Source organism: Pseudoliparis swirei, chromosome 11 (assembly GCF_029220125.1).
Source record: "Pseudoliparis swirei isolate HS2019 ecotype Mariana Trench chromosome 11, NWPU_hadal_v1, whole genome shotgun sequence".
Classification (NCBI taxonomy): domain Eukaryota; kingdom Metazoa; phylum Chordata; class Actinopteri; order Perciformes; family Liparidae; genus Pseudoliparis; species Pseudoliparis swirei.
In genome coordinates, this window is record NC_079398.1 from 3,878,627 (window position 1) to 3,901,417 (window position 22,791).

Below are 22,791 nucleotides of genomic sequence, written 5' to 3' on the forward strand. Positions count from 1 at the left end.
CTGTGTGTGTGTGTCTGTGTGTGTGTCTGTGTGTGTGTCTGTGTCTGTGTGTGTGTGTGTGTGTCTGTGTGTGTGTCTGTGTGTGTGTGTGTGTCTGTGTGTGTCTGTGTGTGTGTGTCTGTGTCTGTGTGTGTCTGTGTGTGTGTGTCTGTGTGTGTGTCTGTGTGTCTGTGTGTGTGTGTGTGTCTGTGTCTGTGTGTGTGTCTGTGTGTGTGTGTGTGTGTGTGTGTGTGTGTGTGTGTGTCTGTGTGTGTGTCTGTGTGTGTCTGTGTGTGTGTGTGTGTCTGTGTGTGTGTGTGTGTCTGTGTCTGTGTGTGTGTGTGTGTCTGTGTGTGTCTGTGTCTGTCTGTGTGTGTCTGTGTGTGTGTGTCTGTGTGTGTGTGTGTGTCTGTGTGTGTGTCTGTGTCTGTGTGTGTGTGTCTGTGTGTCTGTGTGTGTGTCTGTGTGTCTGTGTGTGTGTGTCTGTGTCTGTGTGTGTGTGTGTGTGTGTCTGTGTGTGTGTGTGTGTGTGTGTGTCTGTGTGTGTGTGTGTGTGTGTGTGTCTGTGTGTCTGTGTCTGTGTGTGTGTGTGTGTCTGTGTCTGTGTGTGTGTGTGTCTGTGTCTGTGTGTGTGTGTGTGTGTGTGTGTGTGTGTGTGTGTGTGTGTGTCTGTGTCTGTGTGTGTGTGTGTGTGTGTGTGTGTGTGTGTGTGTGTGTGTGTGTGTGTGCTCTGCTGGTCCACGATCTGTTGAGAGGAGTGTGTGTTTTGGGGAATCTGCCCTGTCACCTCTCTGGCATGACAGCCGCTGAACCCGCGACAAAAATAAACGTGATCTTCCCTCATTTTGTATTCTCCCTTCACCACTTCAGCATCAAGCTTCTCTTCTTCTTTATTTTGCCGTGTAGCACAGAAAGTCTGTTGAACAGCTTCCCGACATGACACAACGTGAACTTGCACTCCAGCTCTCTTTGCCTCCTTCGTACATACAGACATCCAAGACACCTGAGAGACAACGGGCTTGGAGGCTGGCCCGACACTTCATGGTATTCTTTCCCCCGTTAGCCGGCCCGTGGCACATCGCTCATTCAGCTGCGGCCGTCGGCGCGCTTTATAAACCTCCGACGGCCCGGGCGGGGAGCGTGTCGCAGTGAGGCTGAAGGGGGAAGGATGCAGCTCCTCTCCAGCCCGTCTCCGCCGCGCCTCCTTCTCACCCTGGTGTGTGTGTGTGTCTTCCAGGGGCAAACCTCACCTCCAACTTGGACCGCATCAAGATCGTCTTCACGCCCATGCTGTGCCGGCGGGTGTGCAGCGGCGGGCGCTGCTACAACAGCTGTGAGAAGGGCGACATCACCACGGTCTACAGCGAGAACTCGCAGCAGCAGTCCCCAAAGAACCAGGGCTTTCGACTCTGTGAGTGTCAACTCCGGGGCCTCTGATTATAACGAACCCGTATCTTTACCTTCGCATTGAAAATGCCGCGTATTTATTTGTATGCTTGTTATTCGCCTAACTCAAAAAGTATTAAACCGAATCGCATGAAATTTGGTGGGATGATTGGTTATTATCCGGGGACCAGTTGACTAGATTTTGGGATCAATCGGGTCAAAGGTCAAGGTCAAGGTCATGAAAAGGTCAAAATATTCTTGCATCGCATGACATTTGGTGGGATGATTGGTTATCATCCGGGGACCATTTGATTAGATTTTGGGATCAATCGGGTCAAAGGTCAAGGTCATGAAAAAGGTCAATATCTTCTGACATCATGACATTTATTATTGATTATTGGTTATTAATCTAGATTTTGGGATCAATCGGGTCAAAGGTCAAGGTCAAGGTCATGAAAAGGTCAAAATATTCTTGCATCGCATGACATTTGGTGGGATGATTGTTTATTATCCGGGGACCATTTGATTAGATTTTGGGATCAATTGGGTCAAAGGTCAAGGTCATGGAAAGGTCCAAATCTTCTTTTTACCATAGCACGGTAAATTTTTATCCAATTGTCATGCAACTAATGCCAAAATGTTCATAATGCAATGCCCAATCTTGTGATATGCAAAGGTATGCGCTCTACCGAGTGCCCATTCTAGTTCTTGTATTCTGTCATACATTTTCTTCTTCTTCGCCTCTCTGTCAATGCTTTCTGATTCTCACACACTTCCCCCGTGTCTCCGTCCTACTGTCTCATTCTTTTTTTATTGGGTGAGCTTGACCGAAATGGGTTTCCAGCGGCATGCTGCTTGTTCCTCAAAGAGGAGGCTGAGTGGTGGAGATTAAAGCTGAGAGCTGTGCTAAAAACTCTCACTGTCAAAGAGAAAGAGAGAGAGGGAAAGTTGGAGGGACGGGGTTAGACCAGATTAAAAGCGAGCCCTGTGATAGGGGGCTAATCTCCCCCTCACACACACACACGTGGAGCTGGTGGTCCCACGCTCCCAACACTTAGCCCCATCTCTTTGCGGTTTACACCTCGCGGTCGGCCCTGCCGTTAACCATTTTACGTGCTCCCTGGGAGAGCGGGAGCGTATGAAAAAGGAGAAAGAGAGACAGAAAGAGAGAGAGAGTAGCAGCATGAACAGGATTTTTTAGGGATTACATTAAACTTTTCATTTATCCGGGGGGGCTTCGCTCCAAATTCACGCAGGAGTATCCATGGGACGGGACTGTGCGCTCAATGCCGAGGGTAAGGTTGTACCCCGGCATGTTTCTTAGTGTTCTCATCGGTTTTAAGGGTCCAGCTAAGGCTCAAACTAATTACTACTTGTGGATTAGAGGGTGCACATACCACACACACACATACAAGTCCTCTCATTCACATAAATGCAAACGCAAACCGACACACAAACATGCAGCCGACCTTCACTGAAGGCTCTTTGCGAAGGACTTAGCTGACTTTTGAATTTATAAACAGGTTGAGGTTGCGGATTTCTGTGCCCATTAATGGGTCTTAGAACATGGCGTCCATATTCCAAACACTTCAGCGTCCTGGCAGAGGAACTTCCCCGCGATTACATTCCTGGCACCTCCACGTCTTCCTGAGCAGCGGGTTTGTTTTCATGGCCCGATTTCAGTCTGTAGAAATCTCCCTTCATTATGCAAAAGCGTGTGTTGAAGAGTGCGTTAAAAAGAGATCGCTCTCTTTTTAGGATAGCATCCTGTTATTTTCTTGGGTGTGCGTATTCGTCGAGGAATGTCGAGTGGACAGCAAACAGTTATCTCATCTGTTGTTATGCTCGGTACGCGATGCAGTAAAATCCGGCTGGATAATTATAACAGGCTCCCTTGATACGCACATTGTGTACAACACTTACTTTAACGCTCCTGTTACCTTAGGGTCAATTTGACCCCATTCAATGTTTAATGTCGGTGTTCTTTGGGGTCAATTTGACCCCAGGCTGTTTTTCACTGTGTCAAACATATCAGAACTAGAATGGGCACTCGGTAGAGCGCATACCTTCGCATATCACAAGATTGGGCATTGAATTATGAAAATTATGAACATTTTGGCATTGCATGCCAACAAAAAAAAAAAATGTATGGTAAAAAAGAAAAAAACCTTTCCTTGACCTTTGACTTTGACGATTGATCCCAAAATCAATCAAATCTAATCAAATGGTCTCGGATAACAACCAATCATCCCACCAAATTTCAGAACATTTTACATTTTTCATGACCTTTGACTGACCTTTTGACACCTTTGACCCGATCGATCCAAAAAATTCAGTCAACTGGATAATAATACAATAATCCAAAATCATCAATGCATTCATGCGATTCATCATTTTTTTCTTTTTAAAGATTTTGACCTGTTGACCCTTTGACCTTGACCTTGACCCGATCGATCCCAAATCTAATCAACTGGTCCCCCTATAAATAATAAATCCCCCATCAACCACGATTCGGTTTCATTCAATACTTTTTCTGCGAAGAAAAAGATTTTGACCTGTTTGTGACTTTTGACCGACCCGATCGATCCCAAAATCTAATCAATGTCAATGAACTATAATAATAAACAATCATCACAAATTTTTTCATGCGATTCGGTTCAATACTTTTTTTGTTTTTAAATATAACAAAATACAAAAAATAAATAAACATCGGCGATCAAACCCCCAAGGTAAATATCAACTTTTTTATATATTTAAAGGGCTATTTCGGTAGTCAACAAACAAACAAACATAAAGTACCTCACACTTAAACTTGGGAAACAATATTTATTCTAATAATTTTCTGGAGGTTTTAATTGCTGGGGTCAAATTGACCCAAAGGGTAAAATATGTTCGTAAATGTGAAAGTAACAGGAGGGTTAAAGCCTGATTTTAGATTTGGTAGAAGTCTGTTTATTACGTGAGAAGTGTGTGTCTGTTTGCTTGTTAGAGGTTGTTAAAGGGACAGACAGACAGGCAGACATTAGGCAGAGTCGACAGGAGGTTGTTGTCTAAGAATAAATCCTGCCCCATGCCGGTATGGGACAGGCCTGACACAGACCAGTCCAGGCCTGCATCCCACATTGGAAGGATTTAATAGCCTCCTTGAACTGATCATTTAGCCAGTGTGTCGAATCACTGGAGGACTTCTTGTGTCTGTGGTCACCAACTCTGGACCTCTCTCTCTCTCTGTGTGTTTTCAATCTGTTTCATCCTTCCTCCTTCAGTCTCAATGTTGTTGTTGCTACGAGCGAAGGAGCTCATTCCCTCCATCTCTCTCTGTTCCCTATTTGTGTTAGTGTCTGTCTCAGCTCGACAGAGAGGATGCAGCTCACTCCGTGTTTCCATCACTATCGGCGTCTTTCATCTCATAAGAGTGGGCCGTGCTTATGTCCAGCTGCCTTGTAGAGTAGTCCTAGTGGTGCTGCTGAGCCAGAAAGGTGCAGCGCTTCACTCGTTCATCCTTTCATCCGACTGTCCATCCAAAATGTTCCTTTTCTGATTTGTCACGGTTGGATAGTTTTTCTTTCTTTCCCCATTTGATAGTCTTTGATGTTTTGAGTTAGGGGAGGTCAGGTCAGAGCGAGTCTGTAGATGGGACCAGGCCCAAGTATGTAGTGATCTTGGCTGGCACCCATCCTGTGTGCTACAAGATAAGGCGAGCCAGGGAAAAGGCTGTGAAGGCAGTGCCGCCGAACATCTGGCCACCGCTGGCCTTTTCTCTCTTTCTCTCGCCTTGGTAATTTGCAAACTGTAAATCGAGCCGTCGACTGAGTTGTGTGATTCGATTGACGTTTATTGTTGAGAGCCAGTTGCCCTACTTGGAAATTGTGTCCAAGATATGAACGTTTGGGAAATTCATGTTGTTTTCCCGACAGATATCCGTGCATATGCTATTTTTTTCCGGAATTACTACAGGATGAATCACCGCTCGTCGCCATGCACTGGAGTTACTGATGTGAGGCAAAAGATGCCAGTAAGGGAGGTGCAGCAGGAGGCCTTCAGGTCTGGTGGGGCCAAAGTAGAGAACAGCATTACAATTTGCTAACCATCTGAAAACAAAGCCTGTCCACATGAAGCCCCAGCACATGCCCTTCCTATTAGGAAAATCCTCTCTGTTCCTTATTACCAGATCCTGGTGCATGAGGATGCATAAATCGGTGTAACTAAATGTGGCGTGTGTGCTAACAATCCTTTCACTTCGGATAACCTCTTTATCTCCTTCTCTTTCCCTTTAAATCCCCCAACCCTGTGCTTCTCTCTCCGTCCTCTCTGCAGTCTTTTGCCAGATACCCTGTCTCAATGGAGGCCGATGCATCGGCAGGGACCTGTGCCGGTGTCCATCGAATTCAACAGGAAAGTTCTGTCACCTGCCAGCCCCGCCTCTTGCTGCCAGACCCGCCCCTCACAACAAGGATGCCAGCCACCAGAAACGCAAATCTCCCCTCCACTCCATGTACACTCTGCCACTGTCCAATCAGCAAGGTAATCCGCCACTGCTGTAGCCAATGGGAAGGCAGCCATTGGCCACAATTCACATGCTCAAATGTTCAAAAGCTGGAGTGATGGGGGCCTTCATCCTTTGAAAATGTGTTTTAATGCAGAACAACGACTGCTTGATTTTCCATTGCTGGCCAGCAGTGGAGGTCAGACTCTATTTTGAGCAGAATAAGTAATGGTCGACTTAGTGGAAGCCCTACTATTGTCCACACAATGCTGCTCTCATCAAACAGAAGTGGTTATTAGAAACAGAACAAGACCACATCATGAAGTGATGAGACTGAAATAAGATTAACTCACTTTCTATTTCTCCTGATTTTCAATTTCCTCATTGTGTCATTGCGTCAGTAACTCGCTGCAGCTTAGCCTTAGATAAATACATTTCCACTCAGAAGTCTTTTATCATCCATTTTGATTAAAATGAAAATAATAATAATGAAATTACACGAGTCCAATGTCGGAATTGTCGTGTCCCAACGAAGAAATGATCCTTCATGTCCGTGTGCTTTATATGTACTCTCAGTCTCATGTGCGGGGCTCTTTATAACGTCTACATCTTCCCTGTCTTCCTGTCATCTGTCATGATTCATGAGTGTGGCTCAGGATTCTGGGAAAAAACCCTGGCACTCTCTGAAGATAGATGCTTCCCTTCTGCGAAGAGGACAAAAGAGCTCATTCTCCACATTTCAACATCTTCTCAGTTCCTCAGCAAATCTGTTTTGGGTCTTTATGATGATTTGATTTAAACCAAAGAATTTTAAAGTCTTTTTGTTATTGTTGTTGTTGTTTGGTAATTTCTTAATAGTTTCTTCATTTTTGGGAATTCCCCAAGTAAATCTCATAACTTGGTTATGAAGCAAGCTGAGTGTGTGTTAAACAACTCTGTGCAGGCTGTTAGCTGGTAACTCGAAACTGCAGCGCGCATATAATACAGCTGGTATCCCTTGAATGAGATGCTTACACTTACATGATCTCAACTTAACTGGTCACTCGGGGCTTAGCCCCTAACTCTGTGGCGTGGTCCGGGGATCCTCCACTGGCAATGCTCTGATGAACTTTTGTGATGTTTTGTGTTATATGAAATAAACAACATGCCTTTGTGATCAATTTATCTTCATTGCGAATTTTAAAATGTTCGGCGAGCCGCCCAGAACCTTATCTGGCCCGCTGACCATGTGACACTGCTGTAAATGTTCCTCTATATTGTATAAACTGGGGTCTCTTCTTCCCCAGTGTCTCTCCACCCATCCTTGGTGAACGTCCACATCCAGCACCCTCCAGATGCCGAAGTCCAGATCCACCAAGTCGCGTTGGTCCAGCCAGGACAGAGACCGGCCGCCGCAGATGGGGCTCACTCGGTCCAGCAGCGCTCCCAGCCCGGGAATGGACACGAACCCACCGATGACCACAGCAGCAGGCACCCACACACCAGCGGAAACGGGCATCACCCAGCCAGAACGCACAACCATCAGAACGGACACGTCGGGAGATGCTTTCAAGAGACAGATGATGGACAGGTATTGTGTTAAGTCATTAAAACACACTATGTACACTGTCATCACCAGCTGAGCTAACCCACCTGGCGTGTCCTCGCCCCTTGGAGGTGTTGACACCAGTGAGGGAGCATGTTGTTTTACCACAGGTACGGTCACGCTCCCATCCCGTCCCCTCCTCTGATTGCTGCTGTCTCAAACACGAAGCGGGCCTCTGGCTATGACTTATGTCATGTCCAGGATTTATTAGCTTGGACCACACATGTCATCTCATGTTCCACCAGTTCCCCAACATAGGCATGTTCTGAGTTTGGATGTGTAGTCCCACGTTGTCCTCTTTGCAGCTCCGATGTGACGATGGGGGGCCGCAGCAGGTGGCCCTCCGTCACGGTGTGTATGGCACCATGCATACAGGATGACATGCACCACATATTGACTGTAGTTTGTCATAATAATATGATAGATAGATAGATATATACTTTATTAATCCCCAAGGGGAAATTTGTCGTCACAGTAGCAGCACCAATAAACTAAACACACAAGAATAAAAAAAATTATATTAAAAAAAAAACAGGGATGAAAGATATAGGAGTATACAAAGTAAAATATAAAATAAAATATATATAACATATATGCATACACAATAGACAATACTAATGACAAATTAAATTAAATGTAAAAATATTAAATATAGACAGTGTGCAAAATGCAAAGTGTGTGTATATGTGTAGTGTAAATGAAATGTGTGTATGTGTGTCGTGTAAATAAATGAAATGTGTGAAGTGCAGATCAACATAGTGTAATAATAATATAAGAACGTCACAACAGCCATTCATGGAAGGGAAGAGGAAGTTAGGAAAGTGAAGTACCTGAGTGTGAGTTTGGCTGATCTGAGGCCTGTGTTTGACTCTTAGCCTTTCGCTTTGCAGCCGAAGCGACACCATGATCTGCTGAACAGTTGTCTTGCCAGCGCTATTCCTTGAACACGTTTTTCGTGCTGATCTGCAGCTCCCACTTTCTCTGCTCTGGTTTCATAAAGAACTTAGAAATTAAAGCATTCAGTCAAAAGGGTTTTTTCAAAGCCCCAATTGGACCGGCCCAGAAATGTAGTGTTCAAAAGCTTCGGCCGCTCGTTTTCCCTCTTCCCCTGCCAGGATGCCAGTTTGGTGTTCTCCAAAGGAATGTCCACTTTCGTCTCTTAAACCTCTATTGGCAAACACATCAATACGGTCTGATAGGAATCTATCTTCACAATTAGCCAAGTGCCTCAAAAGGCGTGCCAGGAGGCTCGTAGCTGTTAGAGACTCGGTGCTCGTGTCCTCCTCCAACTAACTCAGATCAGATGTGTCTGGTTTACTCTGTCCTTACACAAAGGTACAAATAAGCATGTGTGCACAAATATGTAACATTCATTAGAATAACTTGTTTCTTAGATTTAACGCAGATGTGTGTTGTTGTAGTGCGGCAGGCCTCTGCCAGGCCTAACCAAACAGGATGATTGCTGTGGAAGCGTGGGCGCCTCCTGGGGTCTCAACAAGTGCCAAAAGTGTCCGACCAAACCAGGTAAGGCCTCCTGGCTTTTCCTCCACTCTGTTCAGTTTCATACTTAAATCTAATCTATTCATAATCTGGTCTTATTCTGTTGGTATCATTTTCTGATGTGCCTTGTGTATGTTGATCTCTTGGTGTTCTTGTGCTGTTTATTCTCATTGGCTTAAAACAATAAGACGCAGTATTGCATATCAAGGTGTTTATTCAGGGTTGCCTGTTATATTCTTTAGCTGCAGTTGTTTATGCCTTGTGGATTTTTACAGCATTTATCACAGGTCCAAACCAAAGTGACGAGGATGAGGATTAGCATGTATCATACTTCATTACTCACTCCTCTGAGGTGGCTCTGACTCGGCCATGCGCTCTAATAGCAAGAATTAAGCTGTTTTGGCTTTTTTATAAATAAATAAAAACCCGGGAAGTGAATGAAAACACATTTAGCATGAAGATGGGCGCCTGGCAGGACTGCCACCCACCCTGCGGGCGGATTGAGCCAACATGGCCTTGAAGGGGGAAATGAACACCCGCGGTTCAGCCGCTTCCCAACCTGGAGCTGCGGTTGGTTTGAGAAAACAGCAGCTGGGTGGTTGCACGCCGTCACCGCCAGGCAGGGTGGGTGGTGACACCCCTCACCGTCGATGGAGACTCTCACTCGGCCTGACAGCTCTGCGTGTTCCATGGAGGGCAGGACCTCCGCAGGCGGTTGAGGGCCTCCTGGAAGCAGCTGTGTTGGCATGTGGGGGCATTTCATACATTACATACAATCATATTACGGCCGTGCCGGCAGATGTTAGTTGGCTGTCAAAGTCATCATACTCTGTTTAATGTCTGACTGGACCTTAATCAGAAGCAGACGTCATCCCTTTCTTTCTATCTCCTTCGTTCATCATCGATGCCGATCCATTCTTTTCTCCCCCACTCTCCTTCGCCCGGGGCATGCCAGATTCCTGCATCCCCGGTATGATCTCTTTTGAGTCCCAGATGTTTCCCCCTGCTCCCTCCTTTGAAGTTTGTGGCAGAAACGGAGTGAATACCTCTTTCGCTCATTTCTGTGGTTGTTTTGGGGGGGCAGCGGACCGTTAGCTCGGGGTCCCAGGTCACACGCAGGCAGGGAGGAAAGGATCGGAAAGAGAGGGGAAATGAAGTCATGTATGTCCCAGAATAATTGGAAGGAGCTTTAATAAGTGAAATGTTTGGCGATATGTTTTGACCAATCGTCTCTTACTGGTCGAGATGCTTTCTTACGTTTGACAGGAATAATATATAACCTGGAGACAACAGTCCCAGAAAGACAACGCTGTCCTCATTCATTTCATAGTAAACGGGTCAGTTGTCGGCTTGCAGTGTGACTATGACGATGTGTAAGTACAGTTTGTATTTAGGGGTGTAATGCCATCTTCTTGACCACACTATGTTCACCTCTGTTTTAGGAAGTCTTTATTTAAATAAGTCAATAGTGAAGAATCACAATCAGCACAATGCTTAGACACACATGCAGCCTCAGAATGTATTGCTGTTCGGTTGGGTCTCGTTGTAAAGTCTGAAAGTAATCATTTCAGGGCAGCTGCGATATTGCCGAGCGGACGTTATGGAGGCATGAATGCCACTGCATCCTATCTCAGTGGGAGCCGAAACCCTCAGGAGCCAGAGCCTTTAAAAGTCACATGCGGAGGATTCCTGGGTCATAATGAGATCCAGATCAACCAGAAAAGGCTGTAGTCAACTCCATCCTTCTGGTTCTGATGATAGGGAAGCGTGAAAAAAAACAACTGCATTGGACTCTTGTTTAAATTTCGAAACTGATTCAATCTGGGATGTGAATTGAATGTAGAGTTGGTCCAAACTGTCCTTGAGTATGGGAGCTCACCAGTGAGCCAAGTGAGAATGAGAAAGAGGAGGAAATGTGGATGTCCAAGAATGAGCACATGACGGTAACTGAGAGCAAGTGTATCCTTGAAAAGCAAAGAGACAGAAGGCCATGTTGGCTGTGGCCTGAGTCTGACCCGTTCTGCAATGTTGGCATGACGCTCTATAATTGCGCTGGCCCTCACTGTGAGTTTCACAGCTCGTGGAATTCCACAAGCCGTTTGTCTCTTAATCTGTCATTGCTGGGCAGCGTCCCTCTCTGTGAGAGGTTCCCAGGAGCCAGATGAGATGTGGGTCCTAAAGTAACCACCACACCCACAGGAGCCTTGGCTTCCTCTCACTCGACGTACCTGGGTCATCAAGGTCATCATGATGTCACCGCCCTATGTTTTTGCCCCGCCTTAGATTGTCGGTCCGCCCTCCCCTTCCTTCTTTCTGTCTCTCCGTAACGAGGACCTTATTCTTCAGGAGGTTTAGATCAATAACGTCAGATGAGGTAAAGGAGGAGGGGCCCCCACAGAGCTCCACAGATCGTCCCACATGAACTCATACTCGCCCAAATCTCCCATATATTTCCCAGACATTAAATCTGACATCCAACGAGCGGCCAAACCCTGCGCTCAATACTTTTTATTTGCGCTGATCAAACATGAATTCTTCTTAATTAACGAAAACCAGAGATGCAAGAGGCAGCAAGAGAACAGATGCATTGGAAACAGCTTCTCGTGGGGATCAGATGGAGACGTCACGTCTCTGTGACAGCGTCTGATTCATTGATGTTGACTTATTGTTATTCCTTCACAACTATAATGATGGAATCTATTAGCTGGGCAGCAGTGTGGCTAATCAGTGCTGAGCAGACCCAACCGCTAAAAGACATAAATCCCCATTAGAGGCAGATGGATTTGAAATTTGTGTTGCATTTCCTCATTGGATAGAAGTGAAGTTAAGCACATTTCTATTGGGAATGTACTGTGGCATGCCTTCTGTTGGAACTAGCCCAGGTGGTTACGATACCACAGTAAATTGGAGATTATAGAGGAATGTGGGTCTGTTTTGATGCGGTTTCCATTGCCATCGGCGGCTCGGAGAAGGGCATTAAGCTACATTTTCAAACTACAAAAGAGATGCAAAACGCATACGTGTGTTAATAGAATCAATGCAAAGTATATTTTAAGTAAAGATTTAATGTTGCAGAACATTTTTATCCTCTCCCAATCACTGGTTGTGGGATGGTAATAGCAGCGTCTGGACACATTAGTCCCGCGTCTCCAAACCTTTGCTTCAGTGGCAGGGACACGTTATCGACAGGGCATTTGATATGGAGCGTGCTAGAATGGCAAATGTGGCGCGTGCCAAGGAGACCTTCTGTTTTCAAAGCAAATTACTTTCCCTTAAACTGTTTGCTCGACTCAAGCACGGCTCTCAAAGGCCAAGACGAGATGGCTTTGACATCTCAGAGACTCAAAAGTCTCGAAACTCTGCGCGTTGATTAAAGATCTCTCCTTGCTCGTGGTTTTCTTGCGGCGGCACCAGGTTGTCCCGTGGCGGCATGTCAGAAAGTAGATTGCCGGAAAGGATCCGAGGAGCACTTGGCTTTGGTGTTGATTGTTTTCGGACAGATTGACCCCCAATGGAGTGGAAAGGAAGACTCTCTCCTGTTCCCGCCCCGTGGATGGCATCAATCCCTCCTACCTCCATCCTCCGTCTCCCACACACTCTCAGCTTTTCCAGACAGCTAATAGGAGAAGTCCAAACACTGAGGTTGCCTCCCAGGCAGATCCCTGAGGAAACTGGTGAAGGGCTTTGAGCCCTGTGAATGATGGACCAGACCTTTCAATCGTCCAAGAAGAACAGCCTTCGAGCCGGGTGGTCTGCAGAGTGATTATACCAAATTAGCAATTGAAGATTTCAGTCCAGCCGAGGAGCCCATTTGACCATAAACTCTCTCCATTCTCAGCCTCCGGCCTTTTTCTCTCTTGACTGTCTCTCTCATTTAGCATAAGCTGTCCTTTCATTTGAATACCCTCAGCAGGCTCCCTGTGTGGACCAAATTATACTTTCATGTTTAAAAAAGAGATTAATTCAGATTAAAATTAGGGCAGCACCGTCTATGTAAAAGCGCCACGGAATTTTGAATTACACTTTCAGGTCAGGAAACTTGAGCAAATATTATTGAACAGTTGCCAGTGGAATGCACAATACCAATGAATGGAGACGCACAATAAATCAGTAAGGAGTGACGATGTCTTTTGTTAAACTGGGCTAAATGGATATACAACAATTGGAAGCTTCCTCAGTGGACACAGAGCGGTCTGGCTCTACGGTCTTTGTAACCCAGGGTGACGCTAATGATGCGCAGCTTGAGCTCACTCTCGCCAACCACTGCCTGTGTAACGCCATGTTTTCTACACAAGTAACTGTAGAAACAAGCATGAGAAACATAATTAATCCTCTTAAGGATACCGTCATTCTTAGCTTTTTGTACCCGATTCGTAGTTCTGCTGATTATCGTCTTTTCTGGACTTGAATGCTCAGAAGACGTGGTTCTGGTTTGCTGGTACAGTAATCAAAGATTTAGACACAAAGATGTATCAAGACCTGCTCTAAAATTGAAAAATGAATTGATGAGTGGAACGGCCAAGACTCTCTGCATCGTATAATCCACGCATCCTGCAAAGGGCAACCGGTATGTCCTGCACGTCTAGAGGGCTGTCGTCAACCTCATGCTGAGTTTCAACATCTGGTCCTCAAACAAATTGCCCCAAAGGAACAACAAAGATCTCCCGAACTGAACTCTGATAATAAGCATTTTCAGATCCGGGAGGCAAATGAGAATAATGTTGAGCACAATCAACCAAATTAGATCCCGTGTGCAAATAAAGATGTACGATCATAGACTGTACATGTGTCCGGTGTATGGGGAAACATGCCAACTTCACATCACGTGCTGTTTTATGCCTGTGCGGTACTTACAGTAATTAGGCTGCTCAAGACTTTTACAACATCTCAATCTTTTCTCTCACGCCATTGTAAGACGTGTTTTGAAATGCGCTGTCTCTCAGATTCATGTTGTTACAGACTGCAGAGGTCCTCACCTCCCTGCTAATAAGCTTTATTGAGACACCCGGACCTTCCCCTACTGGGCTTCCCTTGGCATGTGCGCCCTGCTGTCACTCAGCCCAGACTTCCCCTGATCCCATCGCTGCAGGAGGGCGTGCACACCGCCCGAGCACAACAGCTCATTACTCAGAAACTTTGAAAGGGGGATTAGGAGGAAGAAGAGGCGGTGGGAGGGCCGACGGGAACGGGGGCGTCGCTTTGACACGGTTCCCCCTTTTCCCGTTGCCCCCTTCATGCTGACCCACTTCTGCTGCGACAACCCTCAGGTACATTGACCGTGCCCGGTCCAATTGGTCACAGCAGGACAAGAACATAACGCAACTTCCAAGCCCGTGTTCCCAAAGCCTCCATGTGCCACACATTCCAGTAGCTCCTGGGAAAATGACACTAACTCATGACTGATTGTTATACATATTGACATTTTCTAGGCACTTGGTTTGGAATCCAAACCCATATGGTGCCTAATTCTTTCCATTAAGCAAGATTGAAAATGAATAATTGAGCTTCTAAACACAGATTTTATTTCGAATTAGATTCATTGTATGGGTTTGCTTATGTCTGTTGGCGTAGGTAGACAATTCATCCCGAACACGTCTGGTTCTGCTTGCCCCCATTTAGGAATCCAGATAGTCATTTACATTTACATCCCTTCCAGCAACTTGTCTCTCTTTCCCAGCGCGCTCTGCCAGTGTTTTCTTTGCTTGAGACTGTATTTTCTTGCATGCGTACCTCTGTTTTCAACCCTTCATTGCTGGGGCAGCGAGTTCAAGGCAGCGCGGGACTTTGGTCAAGTCTTGTTTTTTCGGTCCGTGGTTTAAACCAGAGTTGTCAAACTCATTTCCACCCTGGGCCACATCGGCATGACGGTTCTCCCAACGGGCCGGTAACTGTAACACCGTGGAAATGTAACTACTCCCCGACATATTGTTAAATCACTGTCTTTACATTTGATTCTTGTTTATTCAAGTGTAAAAATATTGTACGTCAATTTTTATATAATGTCATAATAAATGTAAGCGAATTTCTCTGTTATTATAACACAAATCCATTAAATGTATGGTTAAAAAAAACACATTTTTGGCAGAGTTGAGAGGCTCATAACTCCACTTCAACAAATAATTGTGAGGTGCTAAGAACATGTGTGACAGATGTGGTCTGGGGAACACCTGCTGCATACCTGTATGTGGTCTAGGGAACATCTGCTCACATACCTGTATGTGGTCTGGGGAACACCTGCTGCATACCTGTATGTGGTCTAGGGAACACCTGCTCACATACCTGTATGTGGTCTAGGGAACACCTGCTCACATACCTGTATGTGGTCTAGGAAACACCTGCTCACATACCTGTATGTGGTCTAGGGAACACCTGCTCACATACCTGTATGTGGTCTAGGGAACACCTGCTCACATACCTGTATGTGGTCTGGGACACACCTGCTCACATACCTGTATGTGGTCTAGGGAACACCTGCTCACATACCTGTATGTGGTCTGGGACACACCTGCTCACATACCTGTATGTGGTCTAGGGAACACCTGCTCACATACCTGTATGTGGTCTAGGGAACACCTGCTCACATACCTGTATGTGGTCTAGGGAACACCTGCTCACATACCTGTATGTGGTCTAGGGAACACCTGCTCACATACCTGTATGTGGTCTAGGGAACATCTGCTCACATACCTGTATGTGGTCTAGGGAACACCTGCTCACATACCTTTATGTGGTCTGGGACACACCTGCTCACATACCTGTATGTGGTCTAGGGAACACCTGCTCACATACCTGTATGTGGTCTGGGACACACCTGCTCACATACCTGTATGTGGTCTAGGGAACATCTGCTCACATACCTGTATGTGGTCTAGGGAACACCTGCTCACATACCTGTATGTGGTCTGGGGAACACCTGCTCACATACCTGTATGTGGTCTAGGGAACACCTGCTCACATACCTGTATGTGGTCTGGGGAACACCTGCTCACATACCTGTATGTGGTCTAGGGAACACCTGCTCACATACCTGTATGTGGTCTGGGGAACACCTGCTCACATACCTGTATGTGGTCTGGGGAACACCTGCTCACATACCTGTATGTGGTCTAGGGAACACCTGCTCACATACCTGTATGTGGTCTGGGGAACACCTGCTCACATACCTGTATGTGGTCTAGGGAACACCTGCTCACATACCTGTATGTGGTCTAGGGAACACCTGCTCACATACCTGTATGTAGTCTGGGGAACACCTGCTCACATACCTGTATGTGGTCTAGGGAACACCTGCCGTTTTTCCTCCTTGAAGCACAGACATGTAGCACTTTCCCACCTTCTTTAAATTGCCTTCCCTCTGCATCAATCTTTCTCTTCGTGGACATTTTGGGATTATTTGTCGATCTTTTTCAATTGAATCACTTGTCTTTAGTTAAACGCCGATATGGAAATACTGCTTTCTCGTGGTAGGATGCCGTTCACAAAATTGACGTGCATTGTGGGAGATGTAGTCTATGGTCCCTATACACTGTGAAGCAGCATATACTTTAATTTGAAGACAATCGTATATCTTTCAAACTGTCGCGAGCCATTAAATTAAATATATATTGAAATCGTGGCAGAAACAACATCTCCCATTAGATTTATGTGCTAAAGTGAATCATGGCTATCAGGATTAGGAAGCAATTTAAAGCACAGTATGACCATCATTGCTTTAAGCTGTCTGATTTGTAACTGTAATCTGAATCGGCTGTAAGAAACAGTTCCGTCATGCTAATACGCATGTCGTTATCCTCAAAGCTTTCCTCACCCAAACACACATTTACCCTCCAAAATCAGAGGTCGGGTCCCCTCCTTTCAAGATGATATGACGCATTCTTCATCTCAGTTTATGTCATGGAAAGATCTGCAACTAATAATCACCCTGTCTCTCTCTCTCTGTCAAACACTCAAACAAAAACAGACGTAAGGCCGTGTGATCGCCACGCTGTCCTCTCTGTACACGGCACCGTGTGCTCGGCTGCGTGCCGAATGAATAATAATGTTTTCAGACCTCTGTCACGATGGCCACACTGGGTTATTTACTGCAGCTCTTCTGTGACCCTCTAATGTACACACCTGAAGCACCCGGCGTATAACTGCCATTGATTTGGAGAAACAAGCAAGAAGAAGTGTTGAGCCAATCACAGTAAAGCATTAGTCTCTTGTTTAAGTCGATTCGCACTGCGGTTGACGATAAAGGTCAGGTCTGTCACAGAGGCTCCTCAACAAATGTATGATGTAAGCACTTCCTTCATGTGTCCCTTGGGGTCGAGGAGAATTATAGGTAATATGATTATAGATGACGTCGCGTGTTATCCCTCCTGCTGGATGGCAGTGCTGTCTTATAAACGTGGTTAATGGGTATCCATTTCCTTACACTCACTCTGGAGTCCCACGGGGCCTCGCTGTGGGTCCCCTCATTTTTCCGCCTGCCAAGACGCTCACATCTGTAAGTTATACGGTCCCCTCCGAAAGCCAGGCTCCTCTGGACGCAATGCGTTGTGACAGGAAGGCTCACGGATCGTGCTGCTCCTCTCAAGCTGTGCTTTCTCTTTCTGTTCGCAGCATATGCCGTGATTATGAACGGACAAGTGGAATGTCCCAAAGGTTTCAAACGGACGAACCTCACTCACTGTCGAGGTAAGCTTGAAAAGAAGTCGACGAACGGGACCGAAGTTCAATGTGTTCTGAATGTTGCCGTATGATTTAACCCAATACATATTTTAATAGGTAGCTTACCCATTGTAGCGGCGTTCCGTCGTTGTTGTTTTCTTAATCCGCTAAAGAGCTGCAGACACAGTGAGTTTGACAGGAGACCGTTCATTTCCTTTTCTTTCGATTTTATTTTAAACAGCAAAAAACGCTGACAAAGTATACAAAATAATAAACGTTCAAAACGATCTCATGGTCTTACGGTAAAAAAACTATATCTGTCATGTCTAATGCGGCTCTGTTCTTACACCTGCTGCCGTCATGACGTCATTAAATAGCCTGGCTCGAGCGTCAGTCATTAACATAAAGATCTTTTAATATATTCAACGTATAGTTCCTCCAAAGTGAGCATAAATCTAAATATTAAATTATAAACAATTCTGAAACTTAAATTGACTAAAAACACACTTGTGGCTCTTACACCCAAAATAAAAAATTTAGCTTCTATAAAATATAATGACATGGATCTGATAAAAAACGTACTGCCCGTATGTTTCCATGCATACATGGATCCCTGTGGGCCCATAGAAAGGTTTTGCTTGCTGTACTTCTGGCCCCCATGGGAACCAGGTCAAGACTACAATTAGCCTTAGTGCGGGGTCAGAGTTCAGCAGCTAATAAGCACCTGCGGCGGCTGTTTTAATTGGTCTTTAGGGTATTCAGTTGAGAATAGTACACCCGGCTGCGATTATGCTAAATGTGGCTCAGTTGCGGGCCTGTTTGTGGCTCAGCCTCCTTATTTATGACGGCAGAGGAAAACCTGGAAAACGAGCTCAGCCGACTCTGTGTCGACTGTTCCCGAGCGTCCGCTGGGTATTTCTCTGTTGCAGCGTCCCATAGGTGTCTCGTTGAGAGCTGGCTGGTAGATCCTGAAGCCACCCACAGTGTCGACCCTCGAGACAATTTCCCACAACACAACTCGGTCTATTTATATTCGTGGCCGGTGTTAGTGTACAGCACTGGAATAAACACGCGTAAACAAATAAACCACAGATGACAGGCGGTAGACGCTCGGCTTAATCTCCGAACACTGGCGCCGATACCTTCTGACGCTCTAACTGAGCTGCGTAAATGACTTGATCACCTTCGCATTGAAAATGCGGAAGGTAATTTTTTTTATCGCTGTGTATTTATTTATTTATTTATTTATTTGTATGCGTGTTATTCGCGTAACAAAAAAAGTTGTAAACCGAATCGCATGAAATTTGGTGGGATGATTGGTTATTATCCGGGGACCATTTGATTCGATTTTGGGATTGATTGGGTCAAAGGTCAAGGTCAAGGTCATGAAAAAGGTCAACATCTTATTGAATCGCATGAAATGTGGTGGGATGATTGATTATTATCCGGGGACCATTTGATTAGACTTTGGGATCGATCGGGTCAAAGGTCAAGGTCAAGGTCACAAAAAGGTCAAAATCTTCTTTTTACCATAGCACGGTCAATTTGTATCCAATTGGCATGCAACCAATGCCAAAATGTTCATAATTCAACGCCCAATCTTGTGATATGCGAAGGTATGCGCTCTACCGAGTGCCCGTTCTAGTTAATGGTGTCATGATCCAAAGGACAAGGGAGTGCAGCAACATAAGGGTCCAGTGCACAGCGATGACTCCATCTATAATATCATGCCTCATCCACTGGTTCAGCAAGTTCACCACATTATCTGATACAGTACAATACTATCGACTGGGAAGTATATTTTGATGAAAATAACGACTCGGACAAGGAGACACTTATTTTCCAATAGTGTGTCAACAAGCCAACACATGTTGAAATGTATCTTTCTATTATTCACGCTTGTTCTTTTGTGATTGTTTCAAGATGTGCCTCCCTTACAGTTGCTCATTTCTTGCGTTCCAAAATAGCAAAGCTGACAGTTACCCACAATATTTACTGGAGCGCTTTAAAGTCGCTGCTCCGTTCCCCCCAAATTATTTATAATTTCAGGTTTCACAGCAACTGCCAAGAAGAAGAAGAAAAAAACGTATTTTCCTGGGACTTTTTCATTTTGATCAGGATGGCGTCCAGCTTGTCAAACTGGGTCTCCTAGTCTGGGCTCTTTGTAGTATGTTTTATTGGAATAGAGCAGAGCGTGTCTCATATTCAGTAATTGGCACGATGTGCTGCTTGCATGCCCGCGACCCTTCAGTGATGTCCACGCTACGATAAGATGCCCCACGATGCTCTCTGGCTTCAGACGAATCCTTATCTCCAGAAGCTGCTTCTCAGAAACTAGGTCAGCTGAATTGACCACTTGTCGCGACGCTTGTTACATGAATGGCACACTTCGATGTCGTCTCCGTCGTGCGTGGTAAACCGGTGCCCGGAGCAGGTCGCATTACTCACAGGCCACATGATGGAAGTCTTACGTAACTCTCCTGACATTTTGGATCAACTTAATACGAGTTATTAACCATTTTAAAACACTGACATTTTACATTTATTATCTTGAATACCACAACTGGTTGAGGCCTTGATGTATATTGGGTTATACAGCAGGAATGTGCTTGTGAAAATGTACTTTTCTCCATAATGGCTGCTTTGGCTGTGTTCTCAGAATACATGACCCTCTATTCTCAGTTTCTGAACGGATTTCTTTCTGGCCCCGTGAGTTATGTCTGGTTTGAGACCTCCAAAGTAGTCACTGGGTTCTCCCTTTAGCAGCAACAGCCAATACATATTAAAGAGGGCAATGCTGCCAATGTATTTGACGGTGTCTGCCGGTGTTTATATGAATATTGATTTATTTTTGAAGTTACGAGTGGCGAAGGTCAAGCAAGGTCACAGCAAGCTGCCTTACACTTGATGCAGTGGAAACGTATCATTAGACAATAAAAACAAGCAACCGAGCATAGATTCAAAATAGATGCTGAGATTAGTGCTGATCATGACAGGTTGTCATGGAAGTCAGTTTCAATCCCGATCAACCCGGCAGCAGACTGTAACAAGAGCGCTAATCTGGAACTCAACCGAACCGTGGATTAAAGACCCCATGTGATTCAGGCTGAGCCCAACGCTGACCTGAACTCTGACCAGATAGCATGCTGCTTGAACTAAACCCAGCTCCCACAGTACCTGTACAGGATTGTTGTTGTTCCGAGCTCTGGAGAGTGTGTCTATCAGGCTCTGGCGGTCTGCTTCATTGTCTTCACAGCCTGCGCCTCATCCTCGCTCATCCAAACAGGTCTCTATTGCTAACAGAGACACAGGCTTGTTTACGTCGTCATAACGTAGAGGCCGGAGGCTTTGGCATTTTACGGCATGGAAAAACAAAGAGCAACAAAAATAGAAAAGAGGAAACAACTAAAAGAACATGTAAGCATTCTCTGGCTTTGTGTTCAGTCCACATCATTTATCAGCCTCAATCCCATATGAACTCATTTTTATCCAACAGGAAGCAAAACAAGAGCGGATTAATTAAAATTGGGAGGCTGTCGGGTTCCAGTCGTCAACGCAATGGGGAAAGACCTAATGATGTGTTCTTTGTTTAACACGTAGAACAACACACTTTCCTGGTCCCATTGTGCTCGCAATCGCATGACTAAGCGCCTGAAATATGTCCCCCTATGCTCCCGGCACATTAACTGGCTCGCTTGCCTCCATTCGGCTGAGTGACTCCTCTGGTCAATGCATCGCTCCAGTTCAGGAGTCAGAGAGGGAAACATTGACGTAAGCGAGGGATGCTCTGACCTTATTGGACACTGCAATGGGAAGATGCTGGGGCAGATAATAATCCTACACATTCTTCCATTTCCTCCGGGTGATTGTTCAGATTTCAAAGTCAAGGTTATCACAGCCTTGAGAGTATATAATATAACCTATAAGCGGCGGTTTTGAAGATCTACTGCAATATTCTCTCACCTTTTAAGGTGTAAATGCTTTCCATCATCTCTAAAACATCATCTCTAAAAGCCTTACCTCATCTCTGCTCTACACTCACTGAGAAATGCAGCACAAAGAATTTTCAATGTCAAAGGAAGAAAACACGACTTTGTGATATTTCCACGATGAGAATGGAACAGATGCTCCGTGACTGACGTCCTCCATCTTCCACAGACATCAACGAGTGCCTGTTGCCGGGGCTCTGTAAGAACGGTGAATGTCTCAACACCAGAGGAAGCTACAGGTGCACGTGTAAAACAGGCTTCTTGTTGGGCGCTGACCGGAGCCATTGCGTCTGTGAGTACCACCATCACATGAAGGCTGTGCTCGTTGTCTCATGTCTTGCATTGGAGTGAGGAGGACCCATCGCTTCTCTCCCTAGCGGACAAGGCCGTGTCTGACCAGAGGGCCTTCTGCTACCGGTCGGTGTCGGCGGGCACGTGCTCCCTGCCGCTCGCTCAAGACATCACCAAGCAGATCTGCTGCTGCAGCCGCGTGGGCAAAGCCTGGGGCCCTGGGTGTGGCCGCTGCCCTTTGCATGGATCAGGTACCGCCTCCAAACTTACACACGACACTGTTTATATACAAGACCTATTTCCTCATTCCTCCACACGCTAAATCCTCTATTTCTGGTTTTACTGTACCGTTGCAGGGGTAACCACTTGCCGATATAAATTGTCACATTTAATATTATACAAGGATTCACAATTGTAGTGAAAGCCCGGGTAACGGATATTTACCACTCCCCATTTTGCAATGCGACAGGCTTGTGCAGCAGTTCAACATACCCAAATGTGCTTTAAGTGGAAAAGGACTAAAAACGTAACAGTTTTCATATTTCGGAGGCTCCATAATAGCGGGAGTCCGTCTCGTGTTTTCTCTCCAAACCACAGAGAGAAACCCTACGAGACCGCAAAGCTTCACAGTAGAAATAAACAGCTCGGCCAAGTGAAATATGGGAAGTAGTTGTCATCTTTTTTCCCCCATACCGATCTAATCTTCAAAGTCTCTGAGAGGAACAGGCTGGTTTTATGGAGTGTCTGTACTGGCCAGTGATTCATGGGGATTGTCATAGATCAGATATCACATCCACAGACCTCCATGGTGCTGCTCAGCCAGGACTGACACAGACACACAGCCCCTGATTATTTCAGATGCTGGCTTTGTATGGCCTGACAAGCTGTTAGAGCCATGTTCTGAACCAAGCAGCCAGGCCCAT

General features: G+C 45.6%; 1 protein-coding gene across 2 annotated transcripts in view; it reads left to right on the forward strand.

Moving 5' to 3' along the window:
• The window catches only part of LOC130201776 (latent-transforming growth factor beta-binding protein 2-like), an 88,689-nt gene that overhangs the window by 35,732 nt on the left and 30,166 nt on the right, over positions 1-22,791 (forward strand). Inside the window, exons 5-11 of one of the 2 annotated variants that reach the window (XM_056426885.1) lie at positions 1,217-1,390; positions 5,683-5,889; positions 7,138-7,421; positions 8,858-8,960; positions 17,541-17,615; positions 21,747-21,869; positions 21,955-22,119. In XM_056426885.1, the coding sequence (XP_056282860.1) occupies positions 1,217-1,390; positions 5,683-5,889; positions 7,138-7,421; positions 8,858-8,960; positions 17,541-17,615; positions 21,747-21,869; positions 21,955-22,119 (1,131 nt within the window). Of the gene's footprint in view, positions 1-1,216; positions 1,391-2,579; positions 2,661-5,682; positions 5,890-7,137; positions 7,422-8,857; positions 8,961-17,540; positions 17,616-21,746; positions 21,870-21,954; positions 22,120-22,791 lie in introns of those variants that run through there. The other variant, XM_056426886.1, reaches the window with a different exon arrangement.